The sequence below is a fragment of the Myxocyprinus asiaticus genome, chromosome 3 (genome assembly GCF_019703515.2).
Source record: "Myxocyprinus asiaticus isolate MX2 ecotype Aquarium Trade chromosome 3, UBuf_Myxa_2, whole genome shotgun sequence".
Taxonomy (NCBI): domain Eukaryota; kingdom Metazoa; phylum Chordata; class Actinopteri; order Cypriniformes; family Catostomidae; genus Myxocyprinus; species Myxocyprinus asiaticus.
The window spans coordinates 34,528,597-34,541,386 of NC_059346.1; the positions used below are offsets into that span (position 1 = coordinate 34,528,597).

At 37.3% G+C, this 12,790-nt stretch overlaps 1 protein-coding gene across 1 annotated transcript in view; it reads right to left on the reverse strand.

Annotated features, from left to right (window-relative positions):
- LOC127429560 (anthrax toxin receptor 2-like) overlaps positions 1-12,790 on the reverse strand; it is a 100,781-nt gene that overhangs the window by 64,475 nt on the left and 23,516 nt on the right. The window contains exons 8-12 of the mRNA XM_051678681.1: positions 9,715-9,775; positions 9,470-9,562; positions 8,125-8,194; positions 622-700; positions 397-492 (exon numbers count right to left, since the gene is read on the reverse strand). Of these exons, the coding sequence (XP_051534641.1) occupies positions 397-492; positions 622-700; positions 8,125-8,194; positions 9,470-9,562; positions 9,715-9,775 (399 nt within the window). The remainder of the gene's footprint in view (positions 1-396; positions 493-621; positions 701-8,124; positions 8,195-9,469; positions 9,563-9,714; positions 9,776-12,790) is intronic.

Sequence of the window (12,790 nt, forward strand, 5' to 3'; positions counted from 1 at the left end):
ATTTCAAAGTTAACACATTTTTATTTCAAACTGGGCAACTATAACAACAATTATATTTACAAGCTAAATGTAACTAAAGCCATTATAAAAGTAAATTAATCAAAGTCAGTCTATTAATAGATTGTCTTTACCAAAAATAGCATAGACCTGGATGTTTTCAGCAATAGAGCTACTACTGCTGATTTCCTATCTTACTAAATGGATAATCTAAACCACAAGAGAATTTAAAGTGAAAAATACGAAGAGGGAATTTTCATCATCAATCATGATTAATGTCAATCCCAGTTTAATCTCAATATTGATTGTGTGTAAGAAAAGAGAAAGAAAATCTTTCACAGGAAGATATACAGTGCGGACAGAAGAAGAGTCCCTTTCAGTACATATTGTGGCACTTACGATTGTGCAGCAGAGAGGCCAGAACCACCACATCAGAGCCAAAGCCAACAGGATCAATAGCACCAAGATCACGATGGCCACCACTGTGCCGTCCGACTAATGAGAGAGGGAACATTTATAGTACTTAGCTTAAAAAGAGGACAATAGCAAAAATGTTATGGAAAAAGGCCCAAGATACATCTACGGTTTGTTTTCCCTCCAGAAATCTGATTTTAGATGACTTACACATGAGGAGGCAGTGATGGTGAAAGCACTGGTAATATACGATGTGCCACTATTCAAACTGATCAGAACCTCCATTTTTCTGTAGGAAAAAAACATAAAAGCCCATTGGAATGGTATTTTTAGAGTAATAACACACTGGCCTTGAATGAAGTGTGAAAATATTTTTTTCCTTAACTCAAATAAACAAGTTATTTCTCGAGCACAACTGTACATTATACTTTGTTTGCAGAGTTATGTATGTGAACATGGCAGAGCAATGCAAGTTCAAATTTACTGTTAAAAGTCGCAACAATAGGGAAGCTAATTGGAAGGAAATAACAGAGTCTAATTTAGAATTATTTAGAGAATGATGCAATTTCTGAAAGTCATTGGAATTTTTTATGCTTAAACATTTCTGTGCGAAAAGTAGAGGACAGTCATACTGAAAAAAACTTAAATTACATTAAGCAGAAATGAAATTATAACTTATGCACAAAATTAAAACTAATGGAAACTAAACTGAATTGAAAACTAAAATACAAAACAAGAATAATAAAAAAATAAAAATTCAACACAATACTAACCCTGCCTTATAAGTAATAGTGATGCTTACTGGTGGCATTAGCAATAATACGAGTTTAATCCTAGGAACAGAATTTTGAGAAAAAAATTCGCTCTTATTTACAGAGGAGGAAGTTGAAGGTGGCTTGCAATTATGGCACTAATGATGAACGGCACTGTAATTTCCATATGTCTGTTATGCAGGAGACAATTACCATGGGGCTAATGAGAATCCTCAAGCAGGAAATCGACTGACTGAACGCCTGAGATCCTTCCCAAAATGAGAGAATATGTAAAAAAGACAGCCCTCTGTCTGCAGAGCCGGAGAAGATATAGTGGAGATACAGGATACAAAGAGTTAGCTACAACAAATAGTAAAGGTTTCACTAAGGTTTTGGCTTTGGGCATTCCCAAGGAAGCAGAATGAGACTGATGGGTTCCCTCAAAAACAAACCAACTGAAAAACTATCCCTCCAAGGGGTGTTTCCCAAAATATTCTAAACTGCAGTACAGAATCACTAACAATGTATTGTAATGTAGCTTTTTTTTTTTTTTTTTTTGGACTTTGGATACTCTTTGCTTGAACTGTGGTTGTTCAGAGGCAATAGGAAGCTTTTAAAGGGCTTTTTGCATGTTAACTAGGTCCGTGTGCAGAATGAATGAGAGGAGAGGCTAATTTAGCTGACATACTCAATACATGCCAATGGGAGGCAGGTTGTTAATCAAGCTGGATATATTTATGTTTGGTGTAGGGGAAAGCTCTGAGAGAAACATTCCACCAATCAGGTTCTGTCCCTATTAGTCCATGTGTGTTAGCTCTGAGCCTGAGGCCATCTATATGCTACAGTATATAATCCTAAATGCTGACAAAATGCACTTTTAGCAGATATAAACATTTCCAGGAATAACGGAGCAAACATATGGATGACACATGTTGTACAACACAGATGTTTTTTCCAAACAAATGCTCTCAATAATGAGAATGTCTCTCCCTTTGTACCACCGACAACCGACAAGCAAGTAGCAAATAATGGTGCACGGCTATGACTTTATTGAAGCCTATTTACTATTTTAATAAAAAGGGACGAGCCCTGCAATATGTCCTTCTCAAACATCCTATTTCAATAGGAAGTATATTCACACTTGTCTTGAAAGGAAACTGCCCTTGACAAGCGATTTCATCTGACCTTTCACTTCATTGGATAAGACTGGACACTCCGAAATGATTCATATCAGCTCATTGATCAGTTTATGTTGGACAGAGCAGATTTTTAAAATGTTTTCAGGACTATCTGTTTAATGCTTTGTGATAACTTATCACATTCTATCAGCATTTTTACATGGCCTAATGACTTTCAAATTTGGCAGAATTCTTTTATGTCCTTATTGCAACACACAATCAATCACAATCAATGAAGACTGGCTTGTTTAGTTATCAAATGTACTCTAAAAACAAGAAGGCATGCCAAATCTCCCATATCAAAGGTGGTAACCTCACAAAAGACACTCAGTGATGACATTTATACTGAAAACATATGAATCCCACAATAAAAAAAAAAATTTAAAAAAAAAGATTTTTGTTGCTTGTTCAGCTTACTAAACTAAAGCAACACATTTCTATATTTTTTTTTCACAACATGATTTTATTGTGTTCTATTTTTGTATTGAAGTTTACTTAATCCATATGAGTTGGTGTGTTTTGTGCTTTTTGTGGTGTTAATGTAGCACTGATAAAACTGGGCAGGGGATTTCCATTCTAATTAAGTGTTATTTTACTGTATGTGTTTTTAGCAAGATGAGAATATGAGGAGATTTGTTAATGTTTAATATTCTGTTATATTGGTATTAAAAATTAGTGTCTTTTAAGCTGGAGTTTTGGGGGTTACCATTGTGGTGAATGAATGGTGCTTGTGGTTAGGCTGAGGTCCTTACACTTGCTCACCTGGCATGTACTAATGAATATTAAATTAAATAAATGCCACCATAAGAAATTTAACTGCATAAAACCTTAGTAAATTGAGTTTGACTAATCTAATGAAGTTGAGTTAAAACTACTATAGTATATTGATTTGACTTAATCCAACTAAATTATGTTGGCTCAATGAAACTGATTTAATCTGGATGAAATACATTAAATTTCTTGTAAAAACGTTCTCAAATTCAATTAAGTAAGGGCAGTGGCAAATTCTCAGGGCCAGCAAAGCCTTCTCTGCTGGCCTAACATGCCAAATAAATAAATATTTTACATTAATCACCTTTTTGCCTATGTATTTTTAATCACTTTCCACTCTTAAATTAATCTACAAACAAATAGAGAAAAACGAAAAGTTTATCCAGTCAGAATTTATTCCTTGATGCTTACAAATGAAGCGTGACAGCTTGTGTTTCACAAATCGCATGCTCGAAGCAGCGTGTGAGTCTGAGTTCCACCCCGTCAGGGTTTCCACAGAATCCCTCAACATTGCAAATGAATGAGCAACTAAAGTCAGATTGTCAGATTCATCAGCCAGTCAGATTGATTTATTTGTTCTTGGTGGGTGTGATCTTTAGGATATGTCCTGGTTGAGGCCTTCTAGCTGGCCTTGAGTGACGCAATTACGCTGTGGCAGCGGAGGTGTGGTTGAGCGTCCGTCAGGAGAGAAAGCGGTAAGGGCGCTGACACCTGAGCTAAATTATGTCTAACACCTGTCTCTAATTCCAGTGAGCATGGGTTGGCTGTCATCACTGCCACTATCGCCATTGAGAAGGGGATCCTTATGGATTTAAAAACACAAAATGTTCTGCATGACCGTGTGATTGCTTAATTTATTAATCAGGAAAGGAGGACTGATTTTGACTTCAAGCAAATTGGTAAGTGCTTTTTGCATTGTTATAGCAACATCAGTTTTCTAAGTGTAGTGCTGCGTTCCATTCAACTCAGAAAGTCGGATTTTACAACTTCCTACTAGGAAAAGTGCAATGGAATGCATCTTGAAGTCAGAATTACAACTTGTAGGCTCGTGCAGAAATTCTCAACTCCGATTTCGCCGAGATGCAGGGGCATGATGTCACACAAACATGTCAACACTCAGGGAGATATACAAAGTAAGTGATAAACATTCACTTTATTAAGTAATATCGATAAATGAGTTTGTTTCCACATTACATGATATCAAAGCTTGTTTAACAAATGCCTGCAGAAACAGGTGTATAAAACATTATAATCTCTTTTGATAATCGTACACTTGTAGCACAAATGCTAGCGCTGCAGCATTGTTTATCAGTTGGGTTGCTAGGAGACATCTCTAATGAGAGTCAAACCCCTGCTAAGCTAACTGGAGTGTTGCAGTTCTGAATATCGGGGAATGGAATGCATTTATGGTCGGAGATATTAAGTAGGAATATCCCTCATCCAACTTGAATGGAACGCAGCATAACCGTCTACACTGATGAAACGAAATGTATTGCAAGCAACATTTAAATCGCAAATATTATTAGATAGACTTTTCCAGGTATTATAGACCTCCTTGGTAGATTCATATGAAGAAAAATTATGATTTTTGAATGTCTGTTCGGGAGACGTTCATTTCATAAACAGTCATGCTGCAGTTTGCTTGAGCATTAAGTGTAATTTCAAGTTTTTGTTTTCGTGCGTGGACGTGTTTTTAAAATGTCAATTGGTATTATAAGTTAGCTGCGACATAATGTATGATGCCCAAAGGCATACGGTGTTTATTCATTGTGAAACTGTGTTTTCTTAATGGCATGAATCACACTGAAGGCCTAGACTTTTAATGCACGGCCCGCCACTGTGTAAGGGTAATGACTTCATTTTTTGAGTGCACGCTAAACAGAGAAAACTGTTGCTGCTTCAAACATCAAATGGTTTTCTTTTGTCAAGATATGCACAGTAGAAAAAAATGTGACAGAAGTTCATCAGAATGACACAAAAGTGCACTTGCTGTCACAGAAGCCCACTCTTAGCACCACAAGAGACTGAGAGTGGTCTATGAGTTTGATTTCATGTCACAAAGCACATGATGATGGAAAATGAAAGTGACGTAGCTGAATGCGATGACACGGATGTCAACGAAGGTTTTCTAAATTCACTTGCAAATAAAAATGAACACCCTGCATTATTAAAGGCCTAACATATGCATCAGCCCTGACAGACGGCAACACAACAGCCTGACTGAACTTTGCGCACATGTGATGGCCCTACAGGAACATTCCAGAAGACAGTTAAATCTATTATCGGTCTGAAAGGTTTACTGCCAAGTAATGACTTCACATAGTGTTTTTAACACTAAACAGGGGCGTAGGAGCGTACTAGGTGCTGTACGTGATGAAAAGCTGGATTACATCCACAATGAAGTAACCTATTTCTTACAGAGTGGTATAAATAGGTGAGGTAGAAATTAAAGTTTTGAAGTTTTGCAATGTTTTACCGTATCGATGTTCTTGTGCCAAGAATCAATATTTTAGTTACATTTTTCAGACTGAGTCTGTAAGAAGACAAAATGTACATTGGTATTAGGTCAACAAACACTTAATTATTTATATTCTGCCAAAATTCTAACTCAGAACCTTGGCGAAAACTCAAGAAAGTCTGTAATTTGTTTACAGAATGTCTGTACAGATCTTGCATACAGTTAGACTGCATGGGTTTTCATGTGAAGGATCGCAATATACAGTATCACAGAATTGAATCACAATACACTTAACATAAAAAATGTCAATAGTACTGTGCTCCAAATATCAATAAAATATCATATTGCCAGGCCCCTACTGATTACCATCCCTACTGATGGGTCTTTAATTTTTAAAAGAGTGTCCATCTGTATCATGTAGCAAAATGAGTGGAGGAGTTCTCATGGAGGCAGTGCTGCCATGTTATCTGGGCACATCTCCCATCTCCAACGCAGATGGAACTAAAATGGCGGCCTGAGAGATCCGATTGATTATTGATGAGGCATGTTCCACTTCTTGCATTGCAGGCAGGTGTCAGGTCTGTCCCTCAGTTATTTTCTCACTCCACTGTTGTTGTGAAAACGCAGGTGAGGACATGCTGCTGCCAGACAAAAGTTCCTAACCCCCACCAGCCAAAAACTCAAAGGAACGGAGCCGGCCAGCACTAATGGGCAGGTTGACAGATGCCCTAAATCCTGGTCTGATGAACCAACAGCTGCCGCTGCAGATAAGACCTTGATATCTGGTGCTACGCCACAAAAGTGTTTGGTTTAAGTTTGATACAAATTTTTTCATTCATTTTGAACATTATAGTCATTATCGTAAAATATGTTATTTTTGAAATGATGAAATAAAAGATGAAATACTGACTTAATTTAAAGTACACTTTTTTTTTTTTTTTGTAAAGACAAAATTTATAGCTAAACAAAAACTGTGTGGACATTAGCACTGATCCATATCTGTCAGCCACTACTATTTAACAGAAAGTACGACTTAAAATAGAAATAACTGGGCTGTCAATAGATTAAATAGATTAACTAATTGTGATTCATTTCATTTTTCAGTTCCTTTAAATTCAGGAAAGAAAACACAATATTATGTGTAATATATTGTAAATAACAAACAGATTCTATTTTTCTCTATCTGTATAAAAACCCATAGGAAATACAAACACTAAACTCGATACACGTCTGCAATAATTTAATAATATAATAACATTACCCACATTGTATAGACTCTGTCTTCCTAAACAAAGATATTTTTGCTGCAAAGTCCTTGTGACAATGACCATTTTAATAACATTAATTTGAATGCTAAATGATACACAGTATGATATAAATATATACTGTATGTATAATATGAGGTATAAGGAACACATTTCTAGTGTGGTGTTGATGAAGGGGTACTTGAGTCTTTTCCAGCTCAGCACTCTTATGATTTGTGGCCCAGAGAAAGAATTGTTCTGGAAACATCATGTTTGCACATTTGACACAATGTATCTCTTTTTCTCAAGGTAAAACTGGCATACCCCATATATGCTTCTAATCAGAGATGGAGATTTTCTGTATGCAGACTGGACTGATGAAATAAAAAGGGACAGAGCATGATAGAACAGAGAGAGACAGAAATTCCTTGCACTCAGACATGTTGCAGGTGTTTTGTGGTGCCTAGTGTCAGAGCACGGTGAATTATTTAAATGGGAGCATGGAAAAGGGAATCGGTGCATCTGTCACACATCCTTTTAAAGCCCTCCACCAGATGTGTTTACTAGCTGTTCATAGCAGCAAACTACTTAATGGGTCACAGTTGCCAGCCAAGAGTTAATTAAGCACGCCTTTTGAATGGCGACCACATATAGGGGTTCAAATATCCTGGGTAAATCTGACCATAATTTCACAAAAACTGTTCACAGTTAATCCCAGATCTACACAGGGTTATGTGTCTCTCACTCAGTTCAATAACATAATGCTGTGACATGACATTGTAGGCTGCTATATGGCACAATACTGTAATTTAATGGGTCACAATGCTGTAGCTGAAATTATGCGTGATCTGTAGGCTGTAGCAGTCTGTTTAGAGTTTGAAATAATGTAAGATACATTTAAATAAGCAAAGGCACGATAATGAGTGCTTTCTAAAACAATATTTTTCTACACCAATGAAAATGGTTCCAAACAAAGCCAAAGCATGATCAACCGAGCAATGCTCAGCCTGTTTGGAACATAGTGAACACAGTGATACAAACAGTGTTCCAGTGAAGTTATACTGAATTTAAGCACTCTTGGAACACTGCTTGTCCAATCAGATTAGAGGACTGGAACTTACTGTTATATAGTTGATTTCAAAGTACTTCCATTTTTCTGCACATTTGGAGATCTCAATGACTTTGGCAGTTTCCAGTGTGGCAGACACAAAACAGACCTCCGCTATTTGTAAATGACACTTGCTGCTTGAAACATACATACACACACACACACACACACACACATACACACACAATTTTGGAATACTTACTGTCCCACTGAATACAGTACAGGAGCGGAACACAGGACATAGTCATCCTTCACCTTGCTTGGCTTTTCATCTGCAAAATGAATCGAAAGTTGACTGTGTTACGCTATGCTGCCAAACTAGTTGGATAATAAACTCCCCCCCCAGATGTTTAACACAAGGCCATTTGTTATGGTGTAGAGGCTCACTAACACTGCTGATGTGTGCAGTTATGTTGAGGAGGAGGGGCATTTTTTCACTCAATTTAAAACTGATTCGTTTATCTCATCACTGCTGAAGGCACCCAGAATTCAACGTTCTATGTGTTTCCTGTCTGGTTACAGAACCAGTAAGAGAACATGTGTACCCATATGTGGATCTGTCTCTTGAGGTTATGATACTGCACTCGAAAAGGAAGCACCATTCAGGGTTTGGTGAAATCTCTTGAATTGAAGCGTTAAAGACAGTCCTGTCACCATTCAATTTCACTGCATCTTTTCCCTATACAATGATATTGAATAGTGACTGTCATTCTTCTTATCATCTCCATTTGCGTTACACAGAAGAAAGTAAGGCACACAGTTTTGGAACAGCATGAGGGTGAGTAAATTATGACAGAATTTTCGTTTTTGGCTGAACTATCCCTTTAAGAAATTGACTACAGTGGCTCTATGTAGCATGGCAAGTTGCTTTGTCTAGATGAATATCTCATTCTGTCTTTAAGACATTTTTAGAAGCTCAACCGTTTAGCCACAAGGTGTACTGCATTCTATGTGTGACCAGCTTGTCACTTCCTGTATGCTGCGACTGACTCTCACAAACAGACAATCTCTCATATGTCTTGCAGTTTTGTCTAAGCAGTATCATATAAAGAAGCCTCCGAATATATTTGGACACTTAAAGGGATAATACACCAAAACATAAAAATTCTGTCATCATTTACTCACTCTCATGCTGTTCCAAATTTGACAACTAGAAAATGACAGCAGAATTTATATTTGTGGTAACTAACCCTTTAAGCCACACTTAAAAATAAATGAATGTAGTTGCATTATATAAACATATTATGGCGTTAATTTAAAGTAGGAAAACACAAGCACAATTTTCAAGTGGAACATAAAAGATGATGTTAGATAGTAAACTAGTCTCACCCACCATTCACTTTCATAGCATCTTATTTTTCCATACAAAAAAGTCATACAGGGTTGGACCAACATGAGGATGAGTAAATGATAACAGAATTGTCATTTTTGGGTAAAGTATCCTTTTAAGTTTGACTTGAATGTCCAAAAGTGTTCAAATACTTCTTGGCACCACTGTAAGCTTAGGGTGGAGTTGAAGTCAACATTTGCACTCAAACTTTACTTACTGTAAGTAACCCCATCAACACTGAAACTGCAGAGAACTCCTTCTTGTCTCCCCAGAGTAAACCCGCTCCCCCTCAAAACGATGTCAAAAGACTCTGTGGTATGTAAACCAGATGAGGACATAATGAGAAGCACTTCTGGGCATTGACCCAAATCTATGAAAGCGCACACACAACACACACTCACGCTCACACAAAGAGACAATTTCATCAACACTAATAGCTGTAAAACCTCTTATAATGCTTACGGTTCACGCAGACGCTGGATGGCTCCACCGTGAGGATCTCCGTGCATGACTGCTTAAGGATCTGTATGATAAAATATGTATTCAAATCATTATTTGTCAGTGCTGAATCACTGTATCAGATATCATCACTGTCTTTTTTCCATGCCAAGGTATTTAGCATTCACGCCGGGATGTTTTCTATGCCAAATCAAGCTCAATGAGAGGAGCATCATGCAGTGCGGTGCGGGATAGTCTCATGTCAGCCGTTATGGGGAAATTATGCTGCGCCATTCTCCTTCTTCAGCTCTATTAGAAAGCGCAGGCTGATATTATCATATAAACAGGCCTGTACGAGGCCACCGTCGCCTCTCCCATCATCCTCATAAATCAACAGAGGACAAACTATGCAAATCTCTGTACACAACGTGCAAAAAGACAACATTAACAGGAAGATATGGTCCTCCGAATCACCTGCGGTGGAGATGAGGCTTTAGACTGAAGTGGAGGAAGCGTATGAACTGATTGAGTATGACACCTGATAAACTTTGCAATCATAACGTTGGGAATGAAAGTTTCTGAGGATGGTCTCTATAGCTCTTTGATGAGTTATAAGATGGCACAAGACAAGGAAGTTCCTTGCAAGACATTTTAACTTTCAATGACAGGTATCTATATACACATGAATAGATTCAAAGTATTAGTATTAGAGTAATGAAATGTTAATTTGAAATAGAAATATAGTTTAATATTGTTAATTATTTTATAATAATGTTGGAAAAACAAATGGAGGTAATTCACAAAGAATTATTTAGTGCTGAAAACAATCTGAATGGCACAATTTCTAATTTCGTGGTATGGTTCGGAGTTCCAGGATGTTAATGATGCAGCAGACTACCACAATCTGGCATGCTTTACTGGGACTGTACAGCATCCCTCCACCACTGCAATCCAGGCACCTGATTCGGCTCTTTAAAATACCAAAAGTGAGCTCTGCTACACAGTGTCTGGAGATATGCCCGGTCATAATGCTCTTCTCCATCATTTGATGAATTACTGTCATAATAACAGAATCTGTACACAAATCTTTTTTTTTTCTACATAAAATTCTGCTTTTTGTGGGCGATAATAGCTTTAATCACGCCAGGCAAAAACACAAACTAGATTGCAGATGGTAAGCGAATAAGATACAGGTTTTTGTGCTGAAATAACATACTGTTGTGCTGTAATGGTGAATGTTTTGATGCTGGAGGAAGCTGTATTTTTCTCTATATATCAAATAATATAAATGTGGTGCCATGCAAAATAATTCACATTCTCTCTTCTACTGAATTACAAATTCTTGATTGAAATGTCAAACTCTGTTATACTGTATGCTCACTACAAATCCATTTTATAAATTGTAGTGCAAAAGTGCTTCAGATTCTCAATTTAATTGACATCAGATTTGACATCTGACCATTTTTTTCCCCATAGGCTTCTATTTGGATCACTGTCCTGCTGAAAAATGAACTTTCTTCCAGGCTTCTGACTGAAACAGAATCTCTTGCAGTATTTTCCTGTATTTAGCAATATCCGTTCTTCCTTCCTCTGATGAGGAACATGATTTTGCGATGACTTCACTGTATGATGTTTTTGAGGTGTGGGCAGTGTGAGAATCTTCCTGGGTCATACTATGTTTTTACTCAAAACATGCACAGAGTTCTGTCTGTCTTTTTGAGAAATATTTTATTTTGTGCCACCCTCCCATACAGGTCAGTGATGTGGAGTTTTGTATATTTGCATCAGTCAGCCATATCGTACAGATGTTCAGGAAATGTACAGAATATACGGCTAAGTTTCCAGGCAGTGTTTGGGATTGACAACCACATTTACTAAGAAGCGTGATTCCCCAATTGTCCTGTTCATATAACAGCTTACGTTCATACGTACATGCATAGCTATGAACATGTGCAGAGCTTTCACGGTGGGCAATGTGAGCCCATCTTACAGGCCGTATAGGCAGCGGCATGGAGCACCAACATGCCCGTGGGGACCCAATTAAGAAATTAATAACTAATAAACATATTATACCATTACGATACTACACTAACTTTCCTATTGAAATTTACCTATTGCATTTAATGCATTTTATTAGGTACATTCTTTCAGTCCAACAAGCATAGACCTCACTATTTGACATACAAATCAGAATAATGGTGACAACAAAAAACATCAAATTAAGTATAAGATGAGCTCTGGATAATCATAAAATGACAAATACCCTATTTTCCAAAATATAAGTTGTTTTCTTCCATCATCTGAAAGGTGCTGCAACTTACAGTCTGAAGCGACTTATATACATAATTTATACATAATTAATGTCGGCTGTTCAAATGCATGCATACTAAAAACACATTTGCTTACACACAAACAGATGAAAACATCAGTCAAAGAGATGATAGTAGTGGTTTAAAGTGGCCAATTCTGAGTATTTTTTCCTTTAAAAAGTACTTTATGCAAACAGTTATTTATACAGAACCAATATTCTGTCCCATATCATTATTGTTCTAACAAACTCTAAACCACTGTCAAACGCAACTCCTCATATACGTTTCATCACGTAGTAAAAACACTTCGTGTTAGTGCAGAGCAAAGTTTTCTAATATCAGAAATATCCACATATAAACATTAATGAATGAATAGAATTCAACAGGCATGCTGTTTTACTCTGACTAAAAGCTGTTTATTTGTATACAGCATAGAGTTACAACGCATAGAGATGCGTATTTGCTGAGGTAATCTACATAACTGAGCGTCTGATGTTGACCAGCTGAAGGGAAGTTGGGACTCGGGCGGCTGATTCCGGGTCCTTGTGCCTGAAGCATTTAACCTCTGTCAGTGCGACTTATACAAAGATGTGACTTACCTGTGGGGGGGTTCTGAACAACGCGATTTTTTAACCTCTGTCAGTGCGACTTATACAAAGATGTGACTTATCTATGTTTCCCCTACTGTCACTCACTCGACATTGTGTCGATGTAGTGACACTAGGGGTCACCCTTGGGAGCCCCAAACACCTCTAATCTTTGAGAAAAGGTCAATGGAATTTGCATGCCAC